Genomic DNA, 18,137 nt, shown 5'->3' on the forward strand with positions numbered 1-18,137 from the left:
ATGTTTCCGAGAGCACGCAGTATTGCTTTCATTCCCTTTTGGGACTTTGAAAGGTCCAGATGGTTCGCCGGCTGTCTCTGCTGGAGCAACGATCCATACAGATTATTGTCAGCATCTGTGGACATGGCATATTTCAAGATTTTCAGTCACTCAATCATGAGGGAGCTCTCAAGACTAGATGCTGCAGCCTTGGATCAGGTGGGTAAACGAATAAGACGCCAATGTTGCGAGAGCTAAGAATGTGTCACAGGCCAAGTCGACGTTTATTTCGTCTATTTCACATGAGTTACGTTCGCCCTTGCACGGAATACTCGGTACGTTGGAGTTCATCAAAGATACGCCGCTCGACTCGTTCCAGACGAGCATGATGAACTCTTTGCACGCCTGCGGTACGACGCTGCTTGATACCATTAACCATCTCATGGACTACGCCAAGATCAGCGAGGAAAAGAAGATAGTCTCCTCGAAAAAACTGAAGAATGAGAACACGATACGGCTATCTTCGAAACCCTTGAAAAGCAGGCGAAGAAAAGTTTCTGCATTTGATCTCGGGATCGCAACCGAAGAGGTAGTGGAAGCGGTACTTTCTGGGTCATCGTATATTCCAGCCACGTCCAGGCTCATGGAAGCACCTATATCGCCTACAGATGAACACGCAATGTCGTTTCCGCAACGACGAGCACGTTTCGTCGTTTTCGACTTGGCTTACGATGATGATTGGGTCTTTTCATTTCCAATTGGATCTTGGAGAAGAATCGTGATGAATCTGTTTGGCAACGCTGTCAAGTATACCGAAACGGGGTATATTCATGTTTCCCTACGATCCAGCAATCTAGCAGAAAACGCCGATGCCCCTACAGCGATCACGCTCACCATTACGGATACTGGCTCGGGTATGAGTTCTAGTTTCCTCGCAAACCGCCTCTTTCATCCATTCTCCCAGGAGAATCCTCACGCGCCAGGCACAGGCTTGGGTATGAGTATTGTGCGCCAAATAATCGACACGAACGGTGGCAAGGTTGAGGTCAGCAGCGACCGCAACGTGGGCACCAAGCTCATTGTCAAACTTGCTCTCGCCAGACCGGAGATACCTGGGACGATGACAGCGGAGCGAGCGCAGTTTCTGTCTTATCTGCCGAGGCTAGAAGGCCGGAGAATATGCATCCTTCGCAAGACGATAGAGAGACCAGCTGAAGACAATAGTCTCTCAAAGACGGACGAAGGCCTATTACGCTTCACTAACGCACTGGTCTATACCTTGGAGACACATCTCAAGATGGAAGTCGTGAAAACGAATGAGTGGGAAGGTCATGACGCCGACATGGTCATCTGTCCGGAGTTGTCCTTTGACTACCTCGCTACGATCCGGAAACGAAGGCCCAATGGCCAGCGCGCCCCAGTGACTATCTTTGTCGGTATGGATGCACTTGAAGCAGCGACCCTGCGCTCTGACGTCCGTGTCACCAATCGGGAGTCGGTAGTAGAGATTATAACCCAGCCATGCGGACCTTATAAACTCGCTTGGGTTCTCAACCGATGTTTGGATCGTTACGAACACCCAGCTGAAAACTTGCAACCCACTGGTGTGTCCAGCCCACCGCCACAGCCCATGTGGCAAAGCCCGCCACAACAGTCGCGCCCTTCAACACCAATGAAGTCGATGCAGAGTGCCATGGAGTCTCTCGATTCAGATTCACCTAGACCGGTTGCTCCATCTACGGCTGGATCCACAGTTGCGCAGGCTTCCGTTACTTCGCCTACGTCGCCTCAAGAAGACGACCCTGTGATATCGCACACACTCATCGTCGATGATAACCCGTTGAATCGACGACTGCTCGTCGCGTTTATGAAAAAGAATGGTCTTCAATTCGACCAGGCATCAAATGGGCAGGAAGCTGTGGACAAGTACCGGGAAGGACCGCGCAAGTACGACGTTATATTAATGGATATGTCCATGCCGGTCATGGACGGCATGAGCGCTACGCGAGCCATCCGCGAATACGAGCGAAGCAACAAACTGCCAAGGTGTTCTATTGTCGCACTTACTGGGTTAGCATCGTCGAGCGCTAAGTTGGAAGCGTGGAGTTCAGGGATCGATCACTTTATGACGAAGCCCGTCAACTTCAAGGCGCTGGGAGACCTTCTCAAGAGCGATGAGGTGCGGAGGCATGCGAGGCCAAGCGAAGGGGGTAATACTGGGGCAGTAGCTGATACGCCTTTTGAAGAGTGTAAGACTTGAGGTTGTAGCGTCTGTTTCGTCGACGTACTCAAGCTTCGGCTTCACGCCCTATAGATTCCGGGAGCGACTACCATCTCCGCGACTTCCTTGGTTTTGAGGTACGACTGCGGAACCGACCATTATTCAGTGCATGGTTTATGGCACCACAGCTATGAACTAACATACGGCGTCCGAAAGAATGATAGCAAGCCAGATATCTCCTTGACTGTAGAAACCGCTGCCAGCATTTACCAATCGCAAAGATCAAGTACATAGTGCAAACTGCACATACACCTGTATCGAGCCATCTACTTTACTCTTCCTCCACCGTCACAGTGAACTGTGGCTCTTCCAACCCATACAGTACTCTCCCATCCAAAACCCAATTGAACAAACAAGCTCCACAGCCAGACAACGCGCCAAAAGGGTTGATCTCCACCAACTGCACACTACCATCTTTCTGCAGCGCAACATCATAACTAAACCCATACCTCAACAGCAACCCCATAATCTCCTCACTCAACTCTCCCTCCGCATACGCCACAATCTCCCCCAACACCTTCTCCGCCCCCACATGAACCAACTCAACAGTCCGCTGCAAATCAAACCCCCACGGCGCTTCAAACCCCATCGGCCACCTATACTGACTAATCGCACTAACCCCAAACTGCGCCGCGAGTGCCTCTCGTCCCGTCTTCGCAGCAGGCGGCGGAACGAAAACGCGAAACTCCTTTGCGGGATCCATACCCTCATCCCACGGATTCAACACGAGTTTGATTTCCATCTCCCTTTCTTCCTTCTTCGCGTCTTCAAACTCGCGCGTTAGACAGCCGTATGCGCGCATACTGGAACATATTTTTGTGATGACGTCTTCGCAGGTCGAGCTAGGAAGCTTGCCTCCCATGGGCGAGTCTTTGGGCGACATCTGATCGAGGCGGATGAACCATTTCCGTTTTCCGTCGAGGAGGGCAGCGAGTTTCTTGCCTGATTTAGTGCATTGAAGTGTCTCGACGACGTCGTTTAGCAGCGACTTGTGAATCTTGTTCGTAGCTACCCACGCGCTGTGGCAACGCAACAAATCCTCGTACAGGAAACCAGGGAGGAGGATTTCGTGGTATTCGGCCAGGTTCTGGGAGGAGGCGATTAGCGGGTGCCAGAGTGTGTAGCCGTAGGGTGTCCAGGGGGGTGTTTCGTGCGTGAAGTGTGGGTTGCATGGGACGACGGGGACTATTTCTGAGACAAGGTGGTGGGCGGTGCTGAAGCGTTGGGAGCGGGATGATGGGTTGGAGGAGTCGGTGTTGGCGGCTATGGCCGCTGTGTCGGTTGCGACGAGGGAGTAGGGGATTTTGCGGAGGTGCATTTTTGGAGTTGGGGTGGGTTGGGAAGGGAAGCGGGTGTAGTGTGGAGGGGAGATTGTGGAGGATTTGAAGGAATGAGAGAGCTGTATAGACGAGTCTTATATGGCAGGTGTGCATTGCTGATGTTGGGCGTGGAAGTTGCGTACCGTGGTTGCGATGGAGGCGCGACATCCGCGTTTGGAATATGAAGGGCGTAACCACAATATGATCATGCCGCATTGTACATTCTGCCCTTTTGAGGAAGTAAAGAAGCTCGATTCGGTTATCCTTCATTATCAACCTATCTTGGAAGCACAAACCGCAAATTACCAGCCCGAGATACCGTCTACGCAGCTTCCTACTCCCCATTCCATCCCGGACTGCCCCATCCCATCCCTAATACCGGATACGCGTTCTGTTCACTGTCAAGGCTCTCAGTTCCAAAGCGACAAAACATACCTCAATCCTCGCCTTTCCAGGGCTCTTTCCAGCCCAGGCCAAACATATCGATCTTCCATCCCACACAACCACCTACTCACCCACTCATCCCCACAAGAAAAAAAAGGGGAAAACCACTTACCTCCTCCGCACATCCCGTCCCCCACAATCCCTAAAGGAAATAGTGTAAAGGATACAGGTGAACACACCCTTACACACGAATACCCCTCTGAAAAATTCCCCTCTCTGAGGGCTAGGTCAGCGTTTCTTTGTGCGTACGGGTGCGGTTATCTATTCATTCATCTAACTGAGATGAGGAACAGACGGTGGAGATCCTCCGCGCGGAAGCAGGGGTCAGAGGACTCGCTAGATCCCCCTGACCTGCGATGGGGTGTTACTTAGTTCAGTTTGTAGCCGGTGTTGGTATTGGATGGACATTGGGTGGTGATGGAGTGCATCTGCGTACCGCGTGAACGGGGTGGGAGGGGCAGAGAGGCGTGATAACTTGGAACGCGGAAATGGTGATGGACGATGGATGCGGGGGGCGAGTGTGGGAGGAGCAGCGCGCTCAAGAACGGATGGGTGGTGGGATGGACTGGTCGGACCGTGAGCTGCGCGACTGGGTGGTTGTTAGCATGGCTGTGGGAATGTGGAGAGATGGGAGGGAAGGGGAGGGGTGAGTAGGTGAGTAGGTAGTTGACTGCTTGGAAGAGAGGATGAACGGAAGATCGTGGAGTTAATATCTATCTTCAAAGACCGGGTTTGCTGTCAAGCAGCTTGTGTGATTAATCATGCGTGTTGACTTTAGATGGCCATCGTTTCTGCTTGCAAAGTTGACGTTTGTCCGCGTGATTGATACAGCTGCACCCTAGATGACGACACTAGCATGATATTCCAATCTACCGTGCAGTCACAGTCAACGCAAAACCTATACAGTAACAAAATTACATTTTCCTGCCTATCCTACTCTGGAGCCTCCACAGCCCATGATACTATATCTCTCTATACGCCAGTCCCTTGAACGCTAATGCAGGAAACCAAGAAAAACATCAAACACCGTGATATCGTGCGAACGAGCGGGTGTGCGCAGAGCAACATCGATCCGACAAATCAAGTACGCACGCACCGTCCTTATAGACCTCGTAATCGACGACTTGGCCTTCCGGGTGGCAGACTCGCAGCCAACAAAGCTTCGATACCTGCCGCTTTCGCCTTCTCTCTCGTCTCCGCTGTCGTCTCCGCTCTCATCTCCGCTTCTTCAGACACGGCTTGTCAGCAAAAGTGCCAACAAGTCAAACAAGAAAGAGAAAGAAAAAGGAAATCCCCGAGTTACTCAGGGATTACCTCTTCTTACTTCCAGGCCTGGGCTTGCACTCATCTCCCAGAATGGGGTGAAGTTTGATCTTGATGGGGTAGTTTTGCGTGTTGCCACCGTAGCCCTTGCTCCAGTCGTAGCTGACGGCGTAGGCGAAAATGTTTCCGTCCTTGCTGAAGCCCGTCGCGACGATGCTGCCGCCGACTTCGGGGTAGCCCTTGAGACGGTGCTTGGCGTCCTTGTCCCAGAAGTGGAAGGTGCCGTCGGAGCCGGCGGTGGAGAAGGTGCCGTGTTGGGGGTGGAAGGAGATGGCGTTTACGGAGTGGACCTTTGCGATGTCGCGGTTGGCGGGGTCTTGCTGGCGGTGGCACTTGAAGGAGAAGTTGAGGCTGGGTATGAGTTAGATGGTGTGGTGGAATGTGTAGACGTGAGAATGCTTACCTGGTATCCTTGTCTTCGACGTATTGAATAGCGCATCGTCCTTCGATGGAGCCCACGGCGAAGCCAGTCGCATCTGTGAAGCAGCTCACGGCCCTTGTCTGCCACTTAAGAGGACTGGTGATGGTCTTGTAGATGGTTGTGGGGTTCGAGAGGTTGACCATGTGGATGTGGCGCTCGGCGGTTGCGATGACGAGCAATTGATCCTTGATGTCCATGCTGTAGACGCGCTCCTGACACGTCAGAGTACCGACGGGCTCGGCACCCTGGAGGTCCCAGAACTTGACGGTCTTGTCCCAGGAACCAGTCGCGACGTAGTCCTTGCCGCCGGTCTGGAACCAGCGGACGCACTTGATGCCGTTCTCGTGGGCCTTGGCTTGTTGTGCAGGGACGGTGCCGCTGGCGGGGGCGGTGCGGAAGTCGACAATGTTGAGCATGCCTGTTGAGTCGCCGGCTGCTATACGAGTGCCATCCTGATTATGTTAGTATTCGGACATGACTGCCAGACATGTTGCTAAACGTACCTTTGACCATCCAAGACCCAGAACATGACCCTGGCATTCGAATATCCACTTTCCTTGCGCGCCATTGCCGTTGACCTCATAGATGTAGACCTTCTTGTCCCAGCTGCCCACGGCGAGGAAGTCGTTCGTTGGCGAGAATTGGAGATCAGATATGCTGTCGCTGGGCAGTTGGCCGGCCGGGACTTCGACGTCTTTGCTGGTGTCGCCGGTGGTGGAGCTAGCAGATGCGGCCGGTGCGGCCTGACCGAAAAGAGCCATCTCTTGTGATTACGTCCCTGTATCTGGGCGCGTTCGAAATGCGGGTGTTGGTTGTTGCGAAGCTTTGCGCGAGGTTGCGGTGTTGATCCCAAGCTTAGACGAGAAAGTAATTCGTACGCGCTCGTATGGAGATTTCCAGTCACGTGGAGGTGTTTCGAAACTGGCAGCAGTGAATAGGGTTGCTACGCGCGCAGCAGACCAGATGACTTTATGTTCTTCACCGACGACGCGCTCAGCAAAGAAACAGGCGCACCAAAGCTCTCCAGGCACCCCTGCAGGCGCCAGTCCGCTTCTGCCTAGCGCGCCTAGCTCGGCCCCCGGCCTCCGCCCCATGTTAAAAAGTTTCCGTCACCCACCTCTTTCTTCCTCCAACGTTCCTCGCTCGAAGAATCGCAACGAAGCTTACGCACAGAGCGCCCGCAAGGGTGTCTCGCCTCGCGCTTTGGGAGAAAGTCCCCGGACAACGATCTTTCGCGATCGCACTTTCAGCAACGAACCGCCATAGAAGCCGCGGCTTCCACTACCGACTACGACTCTTTCCGCGTCTCTTTACCCGTTCGCACTCCCTTTTGGTTGGCTTTCCGCGGCCGTGGGTGGAGGGGCTGGCACCTGGATGATGATATGAGTCCGTTGGCTACCTTGCTCACGTGCTGAGGTTCGCTGCAATACTGGGAGGAGGAGGGAGACATCGGGAAGCGCCAGGTATGGAGGGTCTTCTCGTCCAGTTTATGGTTATGCGATTGCCTTCCTGCACTTTGGTCAAACAAGGTGTCACGGATGGTAACTCAATGGGGCTTATTCTTGAGGCGAGGAACGTTCATTCACCCACACACTTTTCGGATCTGAGAGTAGACGCTCTCTGACAACGGTCGGAGTTGATGGGCTACTACGCGCTTGGTCGAACAAGCCAGATTCATCCAGCCATACACGGTTCATATGATGAGACAAATGGAAATAGAGTCAAGCTCTGAGGCTGTGTAATCCCAAAGTGGTATCACGGCCTTTGCTGAATTTTCTACGACGGTATCTGATGAACCTTATGGCTTAGATAGTCATAATTTGAAAAAAAGAATCTAATTATAACACCTTTTGCATCTCTTCGCATTCTTGACTCGTTCTTGTGGTATCATCTGTGAAGCTTTTTACGCCTCGCTGCCAACGACAAACTCCTTGACCTCCTTGTACGCCTTGTCCAGATCGTCGTTGATCACAATCTTGTCGTGCGGCGCCTGTCCACTATGCGCAAACTCCATCTCGACCTTGGCCTGGTTGAGTCTCTTCAAGATAGCCTCTTCCTTATCCGTCGCGCGACTCCTCAACCGCTTCTCCAGAATCTCCATAGACGGCGGCTGCAAGAACAAGAATCGCGGGCGAGGGAAGGTGGGGTGGTTTGCGACTTGCTTAACGCCCTAGAATCAACACTGTCAGCAAAGATGCGCTTTGTACCAAACAGTGGGCAAAGACTTACCTCCATCTCAATATCCAGAATACAAATCTGGCCCTTCTCGGCAATGTCGTTCACAGCCTTGACACTCGTACCATAGTGGTTCCCACCAAACTGCGCATGCTCCACGAACCCCTTCTTCTCTACCAAATCCAAAAACTCTTCTTTGGTCACGAAGTAGTATTCCTTGCCATCTTGCTCCTCTCCTCTGGGTCCGCGCGTAGTGTGCGATATGCTGAAGCCGAATTTGCCGGGGAACTCGTCGAAGAGACGCTTTAGGATGGTGGATTTGCCTGCGCCAGAGGGCCCGGAGATGACGATGGGTTGGTTGGCGGAGAGGGCGTCTTTGGAGGCGGGGACGGGGTCGGTGGGTGCCATTGTGGAGGGGTGGGTGGTGAAGGTGCGAGTGGGGAGTGTTGTGAACGTGGGTTTTGTGTGGAGGGATGGCAGCGAAGGGTGAGTCAGGCGTAGATGGGAGGGTAGCTTTAGGCTGCCGCTTCGTGACTCTTTCAACAAGATCCTGGGGAATTGCCAGAGAGTCAATGGCATGCCTAGTCGTGGATGGGGAGCTGTCGGGCGCAGCGGGGTGTGATTGGCGGTCAAGCTAGGGGTCCTCGTTGGTGTTTGGTGGGGCTCAAGTGGGATGGCGGCGCGTTTTCGTGTTGCCCGTACTGACGACATCGAGCTGGAATTTAGCTCTCAGCTCCAAACTCCGCGCATTTCACGATAGTCGCGCCCAGAACACAGGTTGTCGGAGCTGCAGATAAGTCACCATGGTATGCAGCTTCTGTATTACCCCCAACACCATTCTAACGACCCCAGTCGAAACAATATCTCACCCTCCACACGGTCGACTCGGCGCATCCCAAAGCAAGCGACATCTTCGCCGTAGCGCCAACCAGCACCCAACTCCTCTCCGCCTCGGGCTCAAGCAGTATCAACGTGTACGATATCACAAACGCCGAATTCCCCGTAATACAAACACTCGACAAGGCGCATCCACTCGGCATCCACCACTTGGTAACCGCACGGGAAGAGAAGGCACGACGGGCCGCGAGCGCAGGCTTCGAGGGCAAAGTCAAGATATGGAGTCAAGATGAGGAGGGCGTGTGGAGTGAGGATGGGGAGATTGTTGGTGGGTACGCCTCCATGCTTTCTTTGGGAGATCGCAGGAAGTGGTGTTGTAGAAAGAGGAAAGAACTGACAAGTACTGCAGACCAGAACAAGCCCGGTGAGATATGGGCCATTGCGCTGAGTGCAGATGGCCAGTACCTAGCCAGCACCAGCATCAACGGCAGGATCAACGTCTGGAGCCTCAACAAAGATGAGGGTATGCCTCGGATACGCGAGTACGAAACAAAAGGCAGCTTCGGTCTATCTGTGGACTTGGTACGTCTCCCTTCCTTGTTCCATCCCACACCGTCAACCCATACTAACCTACCCACTCACAGTCCCGCAACGGCACGTACACAGCCTCCGGCCACGAAAACGGCTCCATCTACGTCTTCAACAACGAAACCGGGCGCCTCGCACACTCCCTCTCCGGTCTCGTCCACCCCGTCCGCGCCGTATCCTTCTCTCCCGCGTCAAAACTACTAGCTGCAGGCGGCGACGCACGCATCATCGCTCTCTACGACGTCACATCAGGCGAGCAAGTCGCAAACTTCACTGGCCACGGCGGGTGGGTATTAAGTCTGGATTGGAGTGATACGGGCGAGTATTTGCTATCTGGGTAAGTCACCCTAATATCCCAACACCATATCATCGCTGCGTCATATAGTTACATGCTTCCTCTTATTGGTCTGGTCAGGTCCCTTACTAACATTCATGTGTTTGCCTAGATCCCACGACTCCAAAGCAAAAGTCTGGCGCATAGAAACGCGATCCTGTGTAGCCACGCATTCCCACGGCGACAAACCGCTCTGGAGCGCAAAGTGGCTGCCGAAAGCGGCGGGCAAGAGTGAGATGTTTGCGTTGGCTGGGGGGAATAACTCGATTAGCTTTTACCGTGAGGCTGCTGGTTGAGCGGAATGGCTTGATGCCAACAGGGGATGAAGAAGAGAGGGGATATGAGTGCTTTGCCGCTAAGCTCTGAAGGAGGGTTAGATGAGATGCAGAGAAAGCGAGTTCTATGCAAAGGGCGTCGAGAGATATTGTTCGGGATAGCTGGTAGCTGGACATGGGGAAGTGTGTGTGATAGTACCATCGAGACTAATGGAGTAAATGACTCTCAAACTCTTTTCTAAGATGCGTCGCTTCTGCGCACAGTCAAATCATATCTAAATTGGTGCTTTCCCGACGAAGCCCAACAAGCAGCGACCTTGAACACAATCATGTCTCCGTAATGGCTGGTATCAATGTATCATATTCCTCTACTCCTTCCACGACAGAAACGCTCATGTACACTACCCACTTCGAAAGAAATGATAACCCCAAAAGACATATCCCCGCTAAAACAGTACCGTCTCATCATCCTTTTCATAACGCCAAGACACCCTCGCCCTTACCACCAGAATAACGCCCTGTCCATTAACACGGCAGTATAAAAGCAGCCGCGTGAAAAGCACACTGGTACCTCACGTACTAGCAACACCGCCATTCTCAACACCAGCCGGCGCATCAACCCTCTGTTTCTTCGCCTCCGGCCCCTCACTCCCCACGCCCCCATTCCCATTAACACCCACATTGCTAACATCCTGCAACGCGGCTCGTTCTCTCTTCACACCCCCAGGACCACCGGCACCACCAGCAGGATTGCCAGTACCAGGCCCCGCACCGTTGAAAGTAGGCGGCTTGTACTGGCCACGATTCGCACTAGGACTCATGGCGTAGTTGGGCGCGCCGGGCATGCCAATGCGGCGATCAGGTTGCATGTGTGGGTTTACGACGTTGGGGCGGTTGAAGGAGCCGTTTGATGTTACGCCGGGTCGCTGGGGTGGTGGTTGAGGGGCGGGTGGTGCACCGACGGCGTCGCGTTTGATAGGTTTGCTGGCCCCGTGGTCGACACCTGGGGTGCGTTTTTCTTTCGGTATGGGCGAGTCGGCGTTGGGGTTGAAGGAGGGGAGGTTGGTTAAGGAGGCGGAGTCTGAGGCTTGGAGGAGCTCGGCGGCGCGGGAGGTTACGAAGCCTACGGGGGGTCGGTGGTTGGGCGGAGGTGCGTTTTGAGCGGGTGTGGTTGTATCTTGGGCTTGTGGGACTGGTCGTGCTTGGTTCGGTGGTTGTTGTGCTTGGGGTGGGGTTGGTCGGAGAGGTTGGTTGTTAGGAGCGGCTTGTTGGTTCTGGGGCTGCTGTGCTACGGGTCTCGAGGCAGCACCGTTGTCTATTGCTGGCGGGGCCATGCGACCGCCATTCTGCACCGGTCGAGGCTGCTGTTGAACAGGAGTTTGTGGCTGTCTTCCGTTCTGCATGTGAGGGGCGGGTCTACCGGGTGCCTGGTTTGGTTGTTGTTGTTGCACACCAGGTTGACCACGTCCGGCTTGTGGAGGTCTGCCGTTGGGCTGGCGAGGGGGTCCTGTGTTGCGGACAGGTGATGTGCGACCAGACGATACACCATTTGGTTTCGCTGGCTGTATAGCACGCGGTGCTGCTGTTTCCGGGGCGGACAATGTCTCTGACAATGAGAACTCGTCGCCATGGCCCTCTGAGACATCAACTCCATCGAACAAGTTCTCGTCCGCATCGTCGTCAAAATCAGCCCCGAACGACTCGTTGTTCAGGTGATCTGTACGCGTGCGAAGGACCTGGTTGGGTCGAACCGGTGTCTTGTGCGGCTCCTGTTTGACCACCGCTTGCTCTTCAGGTTGGGGTGGCGGTTTGAAATCGTTATGTCGGTAGAGGTTGTCCTCTTGGAATTTGATGGGTTTGACCTTCATAACCTGGACCTTCTTGAGATACTCTTTGTCGTATAGGCAGTTGCCGAGGACATTGCCGAACGTGCGTAACGAGCGCTTCAAGCCATCTGTTGCCGCCTCTTTCTTGGCCTTTTCGAATGATGCTGCTTTGCCTTTGCCGTTCTCTATTGAGCCGTAGCCAATGTCCTAACTCGATATTAGCAAGGGTGAGATGCAAAGGGCGACCTCATTACCTCGTGATATGTGCCATCTTTCAGTGTGATCCTCACTACTATTGAGAGACCCAAGCTGACCTTGCCGTTTTGATGCTCATCGACCTGTCTTTGTCAGTATGCATTTGCCTCTCAGATAGACCAAAACATACGTAGTCGATCTGCACCTGCCCCAGCGAGCTTGACCATCCATTGAACCCAAAGACTTCGTTCGCAAGCGCTATCGCCTTGTTCCCCTCCAGGTACGCCACCTTACCACCGCCATTACCCGGCCGTTGCGATATGTATTCCGGACCGAGTTGTTTATTTAGCCGACTCTGTAATGTCGCGATTTCCTTTGCTGTGAAGCCGTTTACGACGCGTTCTTCGAAGGGGTTCTTGACGTTGCCGCCGTTGTATTGGTCGCCTGGCCTGCATCGTTGTTAGCGGACTTTGTTGATGTCGGGAAACAGTGCGTGAGGAACGCGTAGAAATTCTGTACGTACGCAGGCATTGTTGTTGTTACGATGTGGTGCGCATGGGTCGCCGCTTTGCTGAAGTCGAGGCGTCGTGGCTGAAGATGACGCGCCTTGGGACGGCAGGAACGCGGTCGCGCTAGTCCCGCACTCACGTGCTCTCAAGGCAGCATCGACCAGACCCACCCCCGAGTGCAGCACTAGCAAACATCAACCAGGCTTCAGCCGCCTAAGTCTCCACATACCCAAATCAATGGAGGCCTCCATATACTCAGTATATGCAAGTCCACGTGGGATGGGGCAATAACTAGTTATGCGCGTCACCATGATCCAACCATCATATACCAAGTATATGCTGGCAAGGCAAAGTCATGTAAATTGGCATCCTAATACGCCTGCAATGCTATAATCCTATCCTTTAATATTTGTGAAGCGCCGTTACAAACATCCCAATCTATCACGAAGCTTCCTTTCTCCTGCCCCGATCGCTCGAGCTAGCCTCCTCATCGTCACTGTCAACACCCAGAGAGAACGTAGAGTCATTGTGCGACTCCCGACCCTTCTCCGTGCCCACGCTCGCATAGCCATTACCCGGCTTCTTTGGCACATCATCGAGATCATCGAGCTCCCGTTCGTCGAAGTCGGCAGCTTCAAGATCCTGTCTGCGTTCTTTTCTGCGGAAGTTGTCGAGGCCCATACCGGTGAGAAGAGACTCGCGTCCTTCGTCATTGTCGGTGCTCTTGTATGCGCTGGTTGTGCGCCTGCTGCGCCACCACAAGAAGCCGCAGAGGCAGGCGACGATGACGACAACGACGAGTGCGACCTGGCCGGAGCGAGCGTAGGCCTTCCACTCTGCGGCCTTGAGCTCCTTGGTCTTATCTTCTTCGGCTTGCGTTGAGTTGGGGTGGTCGCCAACGCTGGTCAGCGGGCCCTTCTCGCCATCAATGAGGCTGTCGGCAGGAGCACCACCAATCGCCTCGATGTTTACGCCCATGAAGCGATCGAGCATGTCCCGAGTGCGTCTGGGGTAATCGAAAGGAACCATGTGGCTGGAGTTGTAGAAGACAACATATGTGAGGTTACGCGCCTCCTGCCATGTTCCAGCGGCCTCGCCTTCGAACATCCAGTCTTGCTTTGCGTTCTGCACACCTGGGGATGCTTCGAAACCCTTTCCGCCGTTCCACTTCATGTTGCCAATCATGGCCTCTGTGCCGACGTGGTTACAGATGAAGTCCTTGTCACCAGAGAACAGCAGAGTTGGAACCTGCTCGATGAGTTCGGGTAGGAACTTGACAGCAGGCTCGCTCTTCCTGGCACGGAAATGGCCAGAAACAGCCCCGTTGCACTCCTGCCAGCCAGTCTTCTTGTCGGGGTTGATGTGAAGAGCCTGAATGACGTCTGGGCGGCGGAGGTAGGGAGTGACCTGCGCAAGATCCGGGGGCCAGTTCATTCCACAAGATGAGTCGTCACGGAGACGGATGTCGTACATGTTAAGACACTGGTTCATCGTGTCGGCTTTCTTGTTCTTGGTCTCTTCTAGAATCCTGACCATGATTTGCTCGCACTCGCTTGTGTCGACGGTGTTCATGCCGCCTTCTTCGAGTTTTTTGACACATATCCTCTGTTGCTCTTCGACGCGTCTTGCCGAGTCGGTGTCAGCCCGCATGAGTCCATTCTGGTAGGCAAAGGGTATATAGGCAAGATACTGATCGACTGGTGATATCCATCCGTTTCCGATCATGAGACCCTTGAGTGCCCATGGTGTTTTGGAGAGGTTTTCTTTGTTTCGTTTGAGGATAGCGCGAGCGATGTAGGGAATGTGTTGTCCAGCGTACGATTCACCGGCAATGTAGAACTACCATATGTCAGTATCCCGCGGGTCCACTTAGTCAAGCCACTCACATCGTCATGCTCGTATTCGGGAAATAGCGCAAACCACTTCTCCAAGAATATAATCATGTGGTCGGCCATTTGGTCGAGTTCCGTGAGATAGCTGTTGGTGTTGACGTAGCTGAAGCCAGTGCCGACGGGCTGATCCACGAAGAGCAAGTTCGCGAACTCGTCCCATGAGCCGTTGTTGTATTCGAGATTGCCGCCTTCGCGCACTCTGTATGGGCCGACTTCCATCATGGCGCCGTCCATCGAGGAGCAGCCCGGTCCGCCGTTCAGCCATAATACAGTGCGCTGCTTGTCTGCGATGTGGCGGTTCTCGTAGTGCCAGAAGAAGAGGTTGCCGTTGTTCTCTGCGTCGACTTCGATGTGCCTATTTGATGGAGTTAGTATTGCCATATGTGTGCGCATGCCTCTCCCAGTCTGCTTACCCTGCGTGCATCTTAAGCAGCGGCTTTGGCGCACCGGGCAGGTCGTGTATGAAGTAGTCGGCCTGCGTCTTCTCCTGCGCCATTATGCTCGGTAGCCATGATACCGTCGCCAGGAGGCCACCCAGGAGCGCCGTCCGCCATCGCAGCGGAAAATGTGAGGAGGCCATAGTGAGGCCGCGTTTCGGAGTTGAGGCCGCGGAGGTTGCGGTGCGCAGTCGCTATATCATGGGAAGTGAAGGGAAATAGGGCACAGCGAGTGCAGACAGAGTAGTGATAGGTGAATGCGCAGCCTGGCACAGTGTAGGGTATAGGCGCTGAGATGCGAGAAGATCGGACTCCAGAGTACAGCTTAGGTGGCTACTGCGGCGGCGGCTGACGAGTCCGAGTTGGGATCCAGAACAGGGGCCTGTCAATGTAGATCGTGAGACGCAAGACACGCGAGCGATCCACAAGGGGAATGGCAATTTCAGCGAATGGTCTTGTTCATTCAACAGTCGAGAACGAGCGAAGAAAGTTAACTGATATCAATATTATAGCGAGATGCCTGTTGAGGTACATCTTTGGGGTACCGTCCAAGCTTCGTCCCACGGCCAATCACACGCCACAGTGCCCATTCCGGCTACTGCCATCTCCGCGTCTCGAGAACGCGCATCGCGCCCCAGCATCTCCAGGGCTGACACGATGCAGCGTTCACTCATGCTTCACACATGTGTCAGCTCCGTCCTCAGGCCGCAAATCTTCCGAATGCGAACCCCAAATAAAATGTACACGCGTCCCTGGCCGCCGATGTTCGCATGCAGTTGTCAATCTCACATCCCAAGGTTCGCCGGGCTGACAATAACTCTTTGGACTACGTAGACTACTATCCCTCTAGCACCAACTCGTTATGCCGTCATTCCGCGCCAACGTGAAAGACGTTCTAGAGCACCACAGCATCCGATTCGGTCCGTCTGGTCGATGCCCCGACAGAGAGCTAGAGTCCCGCCTAGTACTACACCGCGGACCTCTTTCTAATCCTCGAAATGCTTTTTTGGAATTCCCGCAAGGGGTACATGTCAATGATCGTTGATGACTGTGTGCCACAGTGGCGCATGCTCATCTTCCGTGCTGTTGGTACGCGAAGATGCGCGCCCGAGATGCGAAGGCAGCCCGTGTTCAGAAGAGATCGTTCAGGCTCTTGGCTGAGTCTTTGACGATCAGCTCACGCATTCCCTGTGCATCCGATTAATATCGCGTATGGAGGCATGGCAACGTCGAGTACGCTTACTTTGGGCATGATAGGTTCGCCATTGTCGTCCTTGACGTAGCGGAACGGCATCTGCGTGCTCTCGTTCTTGTTGATCTTGAGATCAGGATGGTCGATGTACGGGATCTTGTCGACGGGTACTGCGCCTCGTCAGCAACATGCATCAGCGTCTGAACTGTTTGGCATACCCTTGTCTTGCACGCAAATCCTCGTGACACGTACTGCTGTGTCAGTCGTCATCTGTACTGGTCCCAGGCGACGTCCTTGATATCCTTTCTTGCGCAGCTCCGAAGTACGGTCTATGAGTCAATCAGTCAACTGTGCACATTTGGAAGAATGGTGACAGTAATACACACCTCTTGGTGGGTCGTCTCCTAATCAAGAATCAGCTCTTCCATCACATTTCTTCTCTGGATAAGTGCGGATGCTTACCAAGTATACCGCCGAACAAGAAAATGTCAAAAGTCTCGCCATCCTCCGGGCTCAAGTCTTTGGCTGCGGCAGGATCCAGCAGGCACACCTTGTCTTTCTTGTCGGCATAGATTTCTTCAATACCTCTTGTCTCGACATTGAGTCCCTTCGCGCCCTGTAGGTTGGCGGGTAGCTTCAACGAAGCCGGCACTGAAGACAGCAAGAACTGTGCGCCGGATGCATGTGACTCCGCCGCGATACTGGAGTACTCAAGGGATGACCATTCCTCGAGCTCAGGGTCCAGATGTTCCACCACAAAGGTCTTGCCGGTGCCAGCCATTTTCGGGATCTCTGTGATTGGAGGTGGGATGCGCTCCCGGTCTTGTGTATTTTTTGGCGTGATAGTTTACTGCAGTGGTTGAGCGAATTACTCAACAGGCGGGGCTCTGTAAGATGTGTTCAGGCTCGATGTCGTGTCTTGCTTCCTGTGTTCTGGATCGATGGTGAGAACCTTGAAGCCCTGCAGTAGTATCTCGCTAATCAAAGTAGGTGGTGGTGGGGAGCATGGCTGACCTTCAGGGTTTGATAAAGTCTAGAACTAGCGCATCGAAGCAGCCTATCACACTTAAGCGACCGTCTATCGTGGTAAGCGGGGAAGCATGCTTTCGTAGTTGCAAGATAAAAAAAGTGCATCGTGATTCAGTCCAAGCAGTGTTCCATGTGACGTCGCCGCGCCCAAACTCCAATGGCACAAAATACCGACACGGCAAGCTCTTTCGAGCTGGGCCCTGGCGATCAAGGTGGGCTCAGAGGCCAATGGTGTGCACGCGTGACGTTGTGAAGGTGCCGCGTCTGGTAAGGTCTACGGCAATCCAGCGTGCAGCGTGCATCCGACCAACGCGCGTAAGGGCCGGTTGGTTACACTTTCGCGGAAACGGCTGCTTTGCCTTGGTGTCTTTGTGCGAGTTGCGTCAATTCATCCGTTAAGTAAGCCACGTTCTGGGGATTGTTCACGTCGGCCCACTCGTCGCCTACATATGTGCTGCATCTGCCCCTCCTTGAGTGACAACCTCGAGCGAAGCAATTGAAGAGACAGCAACACCCAAGTCTATTACATCACCCAAACTGTTCACATCCTGCCTCTACTGAGCGCACTGGACCTTCCGCAGCTCTCAGCATCACCTTTTTTGTTTTTTGCTTTGTTGCTTGATTGATCTCGTGCAGCATTCCGAGCAGCTGGAACCTCGGGCGATCCAGGCTTATCGCATAGTCGAGCTGGATAGAGGGGCACTCCTCCCACTCCCACCCAAACATCGTCGCTTCAACAGCACCAGAACCACAAGCCAAGCGAGTCATAACACGTCGACGTTGTTGTGTTGTCAGGCAGCAGCAAAGACACACGCCCGAGCTTTGTCGGCACCCAATCGTCAGCGCTGGAAGCCGGATCAATCACATCTATTCACCCTGTCCCTGTCACATAACGGGTAACGGTACTCGCCCAAAGTGGTCAGCGCGAGCCAACGACAGCAACTTTTAAACAAATTGCGACCCTTGACCCTTTTCTGTGTCGACCTTCCAACAAAGAATCCCCTCGACAGACACTCTGCGCCCTTCGCGAGCAGCTGCCCCTCTGACGAACGTCACTTGCGATCCGCAACACCACAATCAC

The 18,137-nt window shown here is 53.8% G+C and overlaps 8 protein-coding genes across 8 annotated transcripts; 2 read left to right on the forward strand and 6 right to left on the reverse strand.

Moving 5' to 3' along the window:
* Positions 1–760: 760 nt before the first annotated feature.
* J4E84_007388 (uncharacterized protein) lies at positions 761–2,239 on the forward strand (the record flags this gene model as incomplete). Its single annotated transcript, XM_049389972.1, has 2 exons — positions 761–768; positions 829–2,239. The coding sequence occupies 2 exons, from the start codon at positions 761–763 to the stop codon at positions 2,237–2,239; spliced, it is 1,419 nt and encodes a 472-aa protein (XP_049242272.1).
* Positions 2,240–2,531: 292 nt separating this feature from the next.
* Positions 2,532–3,578, reverse strand: J4E84_007389 (uncharacterized protein; the record flags this gene model as incomplete). Its single annotated transcript, XM_049389973.1, has 1 exon — positions 2,532–3,578. One exon carries the CDS (start codon positions 3,576–3,578, stop codon positions 2,532–2,534), a length of 1,047 nt encoding a protein of 348 aa, XP_049242273.1.
* A 1,755-nt stretch (positions 3,579–5,333) lies between these two features.
* GLE2 (RNA export factor gle2) lies at positions 5,334–6,528 on the reverse strand (the record flags this gene model as incomplete). The annotated part of the gene is made up of 3 exons (XM_049389974.1): positions 5,334–5,697; positions 5,750–6,219; positions 6,271–6,528. 3 exons carry the CDS (start codon positions 6,526–6,528, stop codon positions 5,334–5,336), a joined length of 1,092 nt encoding a protein of 363 aa, XP_049242274.1.
* Positions 6,529–7,670: 1,142 nt separating this feature from the next.
* On the reverse strand, positions 7,671–8,350 carry J4E84_007391 (uncharacterized protein; the record flags this gene model as incomplete). The annotated part of the gene is made up of 2 exons (XM_049389975.1): positions 7,671–7,937; positions 7,997–8,350. The coding sequence occupies 2 exons, from the start codon at positions 8,348–8,350 to the stop codon at positions 7,671–7,673; spliced, it is 621 nt and encodes a 206-aa protein (XP_049242275.1).
* A 395-nt stretch (positions 8,351–8,745) lies between these two features.
* Positions 8,746–9,997, forward strand: J4E84_007392 (uncharacterized protein; the record flags this gene model as incomplete). The annotated part of the gene is made up of 5 exons (XM_049389976.1): positions 8,746–8,748; positions 8,795–9,107; positions 9,189–9,361; positions 9,424–9,704; positions 9,814–9,997. The coding sequence occupies 5 exons, from the start codon at positions 8,746–8,748 to the stop codon at positions 9,995–9,997; spliced, it is 954 nt and encodes a 317-aa protein (XP_049242276.1).
* A 551-nt stretch (positions 9,998–10,548) lies between these two features.
* On the reverse strand, positions 10,549–12,528 carry J4E84_007393 (uncharacterized protein; the record flags this gene model as incomplete). The annotated part of the gene is made up of 4 exons (XM_049389977.1): positions 10,549–12,009; positions 12,057–12,140; positions 12,188–12,446; positions 12,521–12,528. The coding sequence occupies 4 exons, from the start codon at positions 12,526–12,528 to the stop codon at positions 10,549–10,551; spliced, it is 1,812 nt and encodes a 603-aa protein (XP_049242277.1).
* Positions 12,529–12,947: 419 nt separating this feature from the next.
* Positions 12,948–14,978, reverse strand: KEX1 (Cell death protease; the record flags this gene model as incomplete). Its single annotated transcript, XM_049389978.1, has 3 exons — positions 12,948–14,345; positions 14,393–14,753; positions 14,812–14,978. 3 exons carry the CDS (start codon positions 14,976–14,978, stop codon positions 12,948–12,950), a joined length of 1,926 nt encoding a protein of 641 aa, XP_049242278.1.
* Positions 14,979–15,966: 988 nt separating this feature from the next.
* On the reverse strand, positions 15,967–16,808 carry J4E84_007395 (uncharacterized protein; the record flags this gene model as incomplete). The annotated part of the gene is made up of 5 exons (XM_049389979.1): positions 15,967–16,023; positions 16,079–16,197; positions 16,246–16,356; positions 16,414–16,431; positions 16,490–16,808. 5 exons carry the CDS (start codon positions 16,806–16,808, stop codon positions 15,967–15,969), a joined length of 624 nt encoding a protein of 207 aa, XP_049242279.1.
* Between the last annotated feature and the right edge of the window lie 1,329 nt (positions 16,809–18,137).

The sequence above is a fragment of the Alternaria hordeiaustralica genome, assembly GCF_023758085.1.
Source record: "Alternaria hordeiaustralica strain BMP 2776 chromosome Unknown scaffold_16, whole genome shotgun sequence".
NCBI lineage: Eukaryota > Fungi > Ascomycota > Dothideomycetes > Pleosporales > Pleosporaceae > Alternaria > Alternaria hordeiaustralica.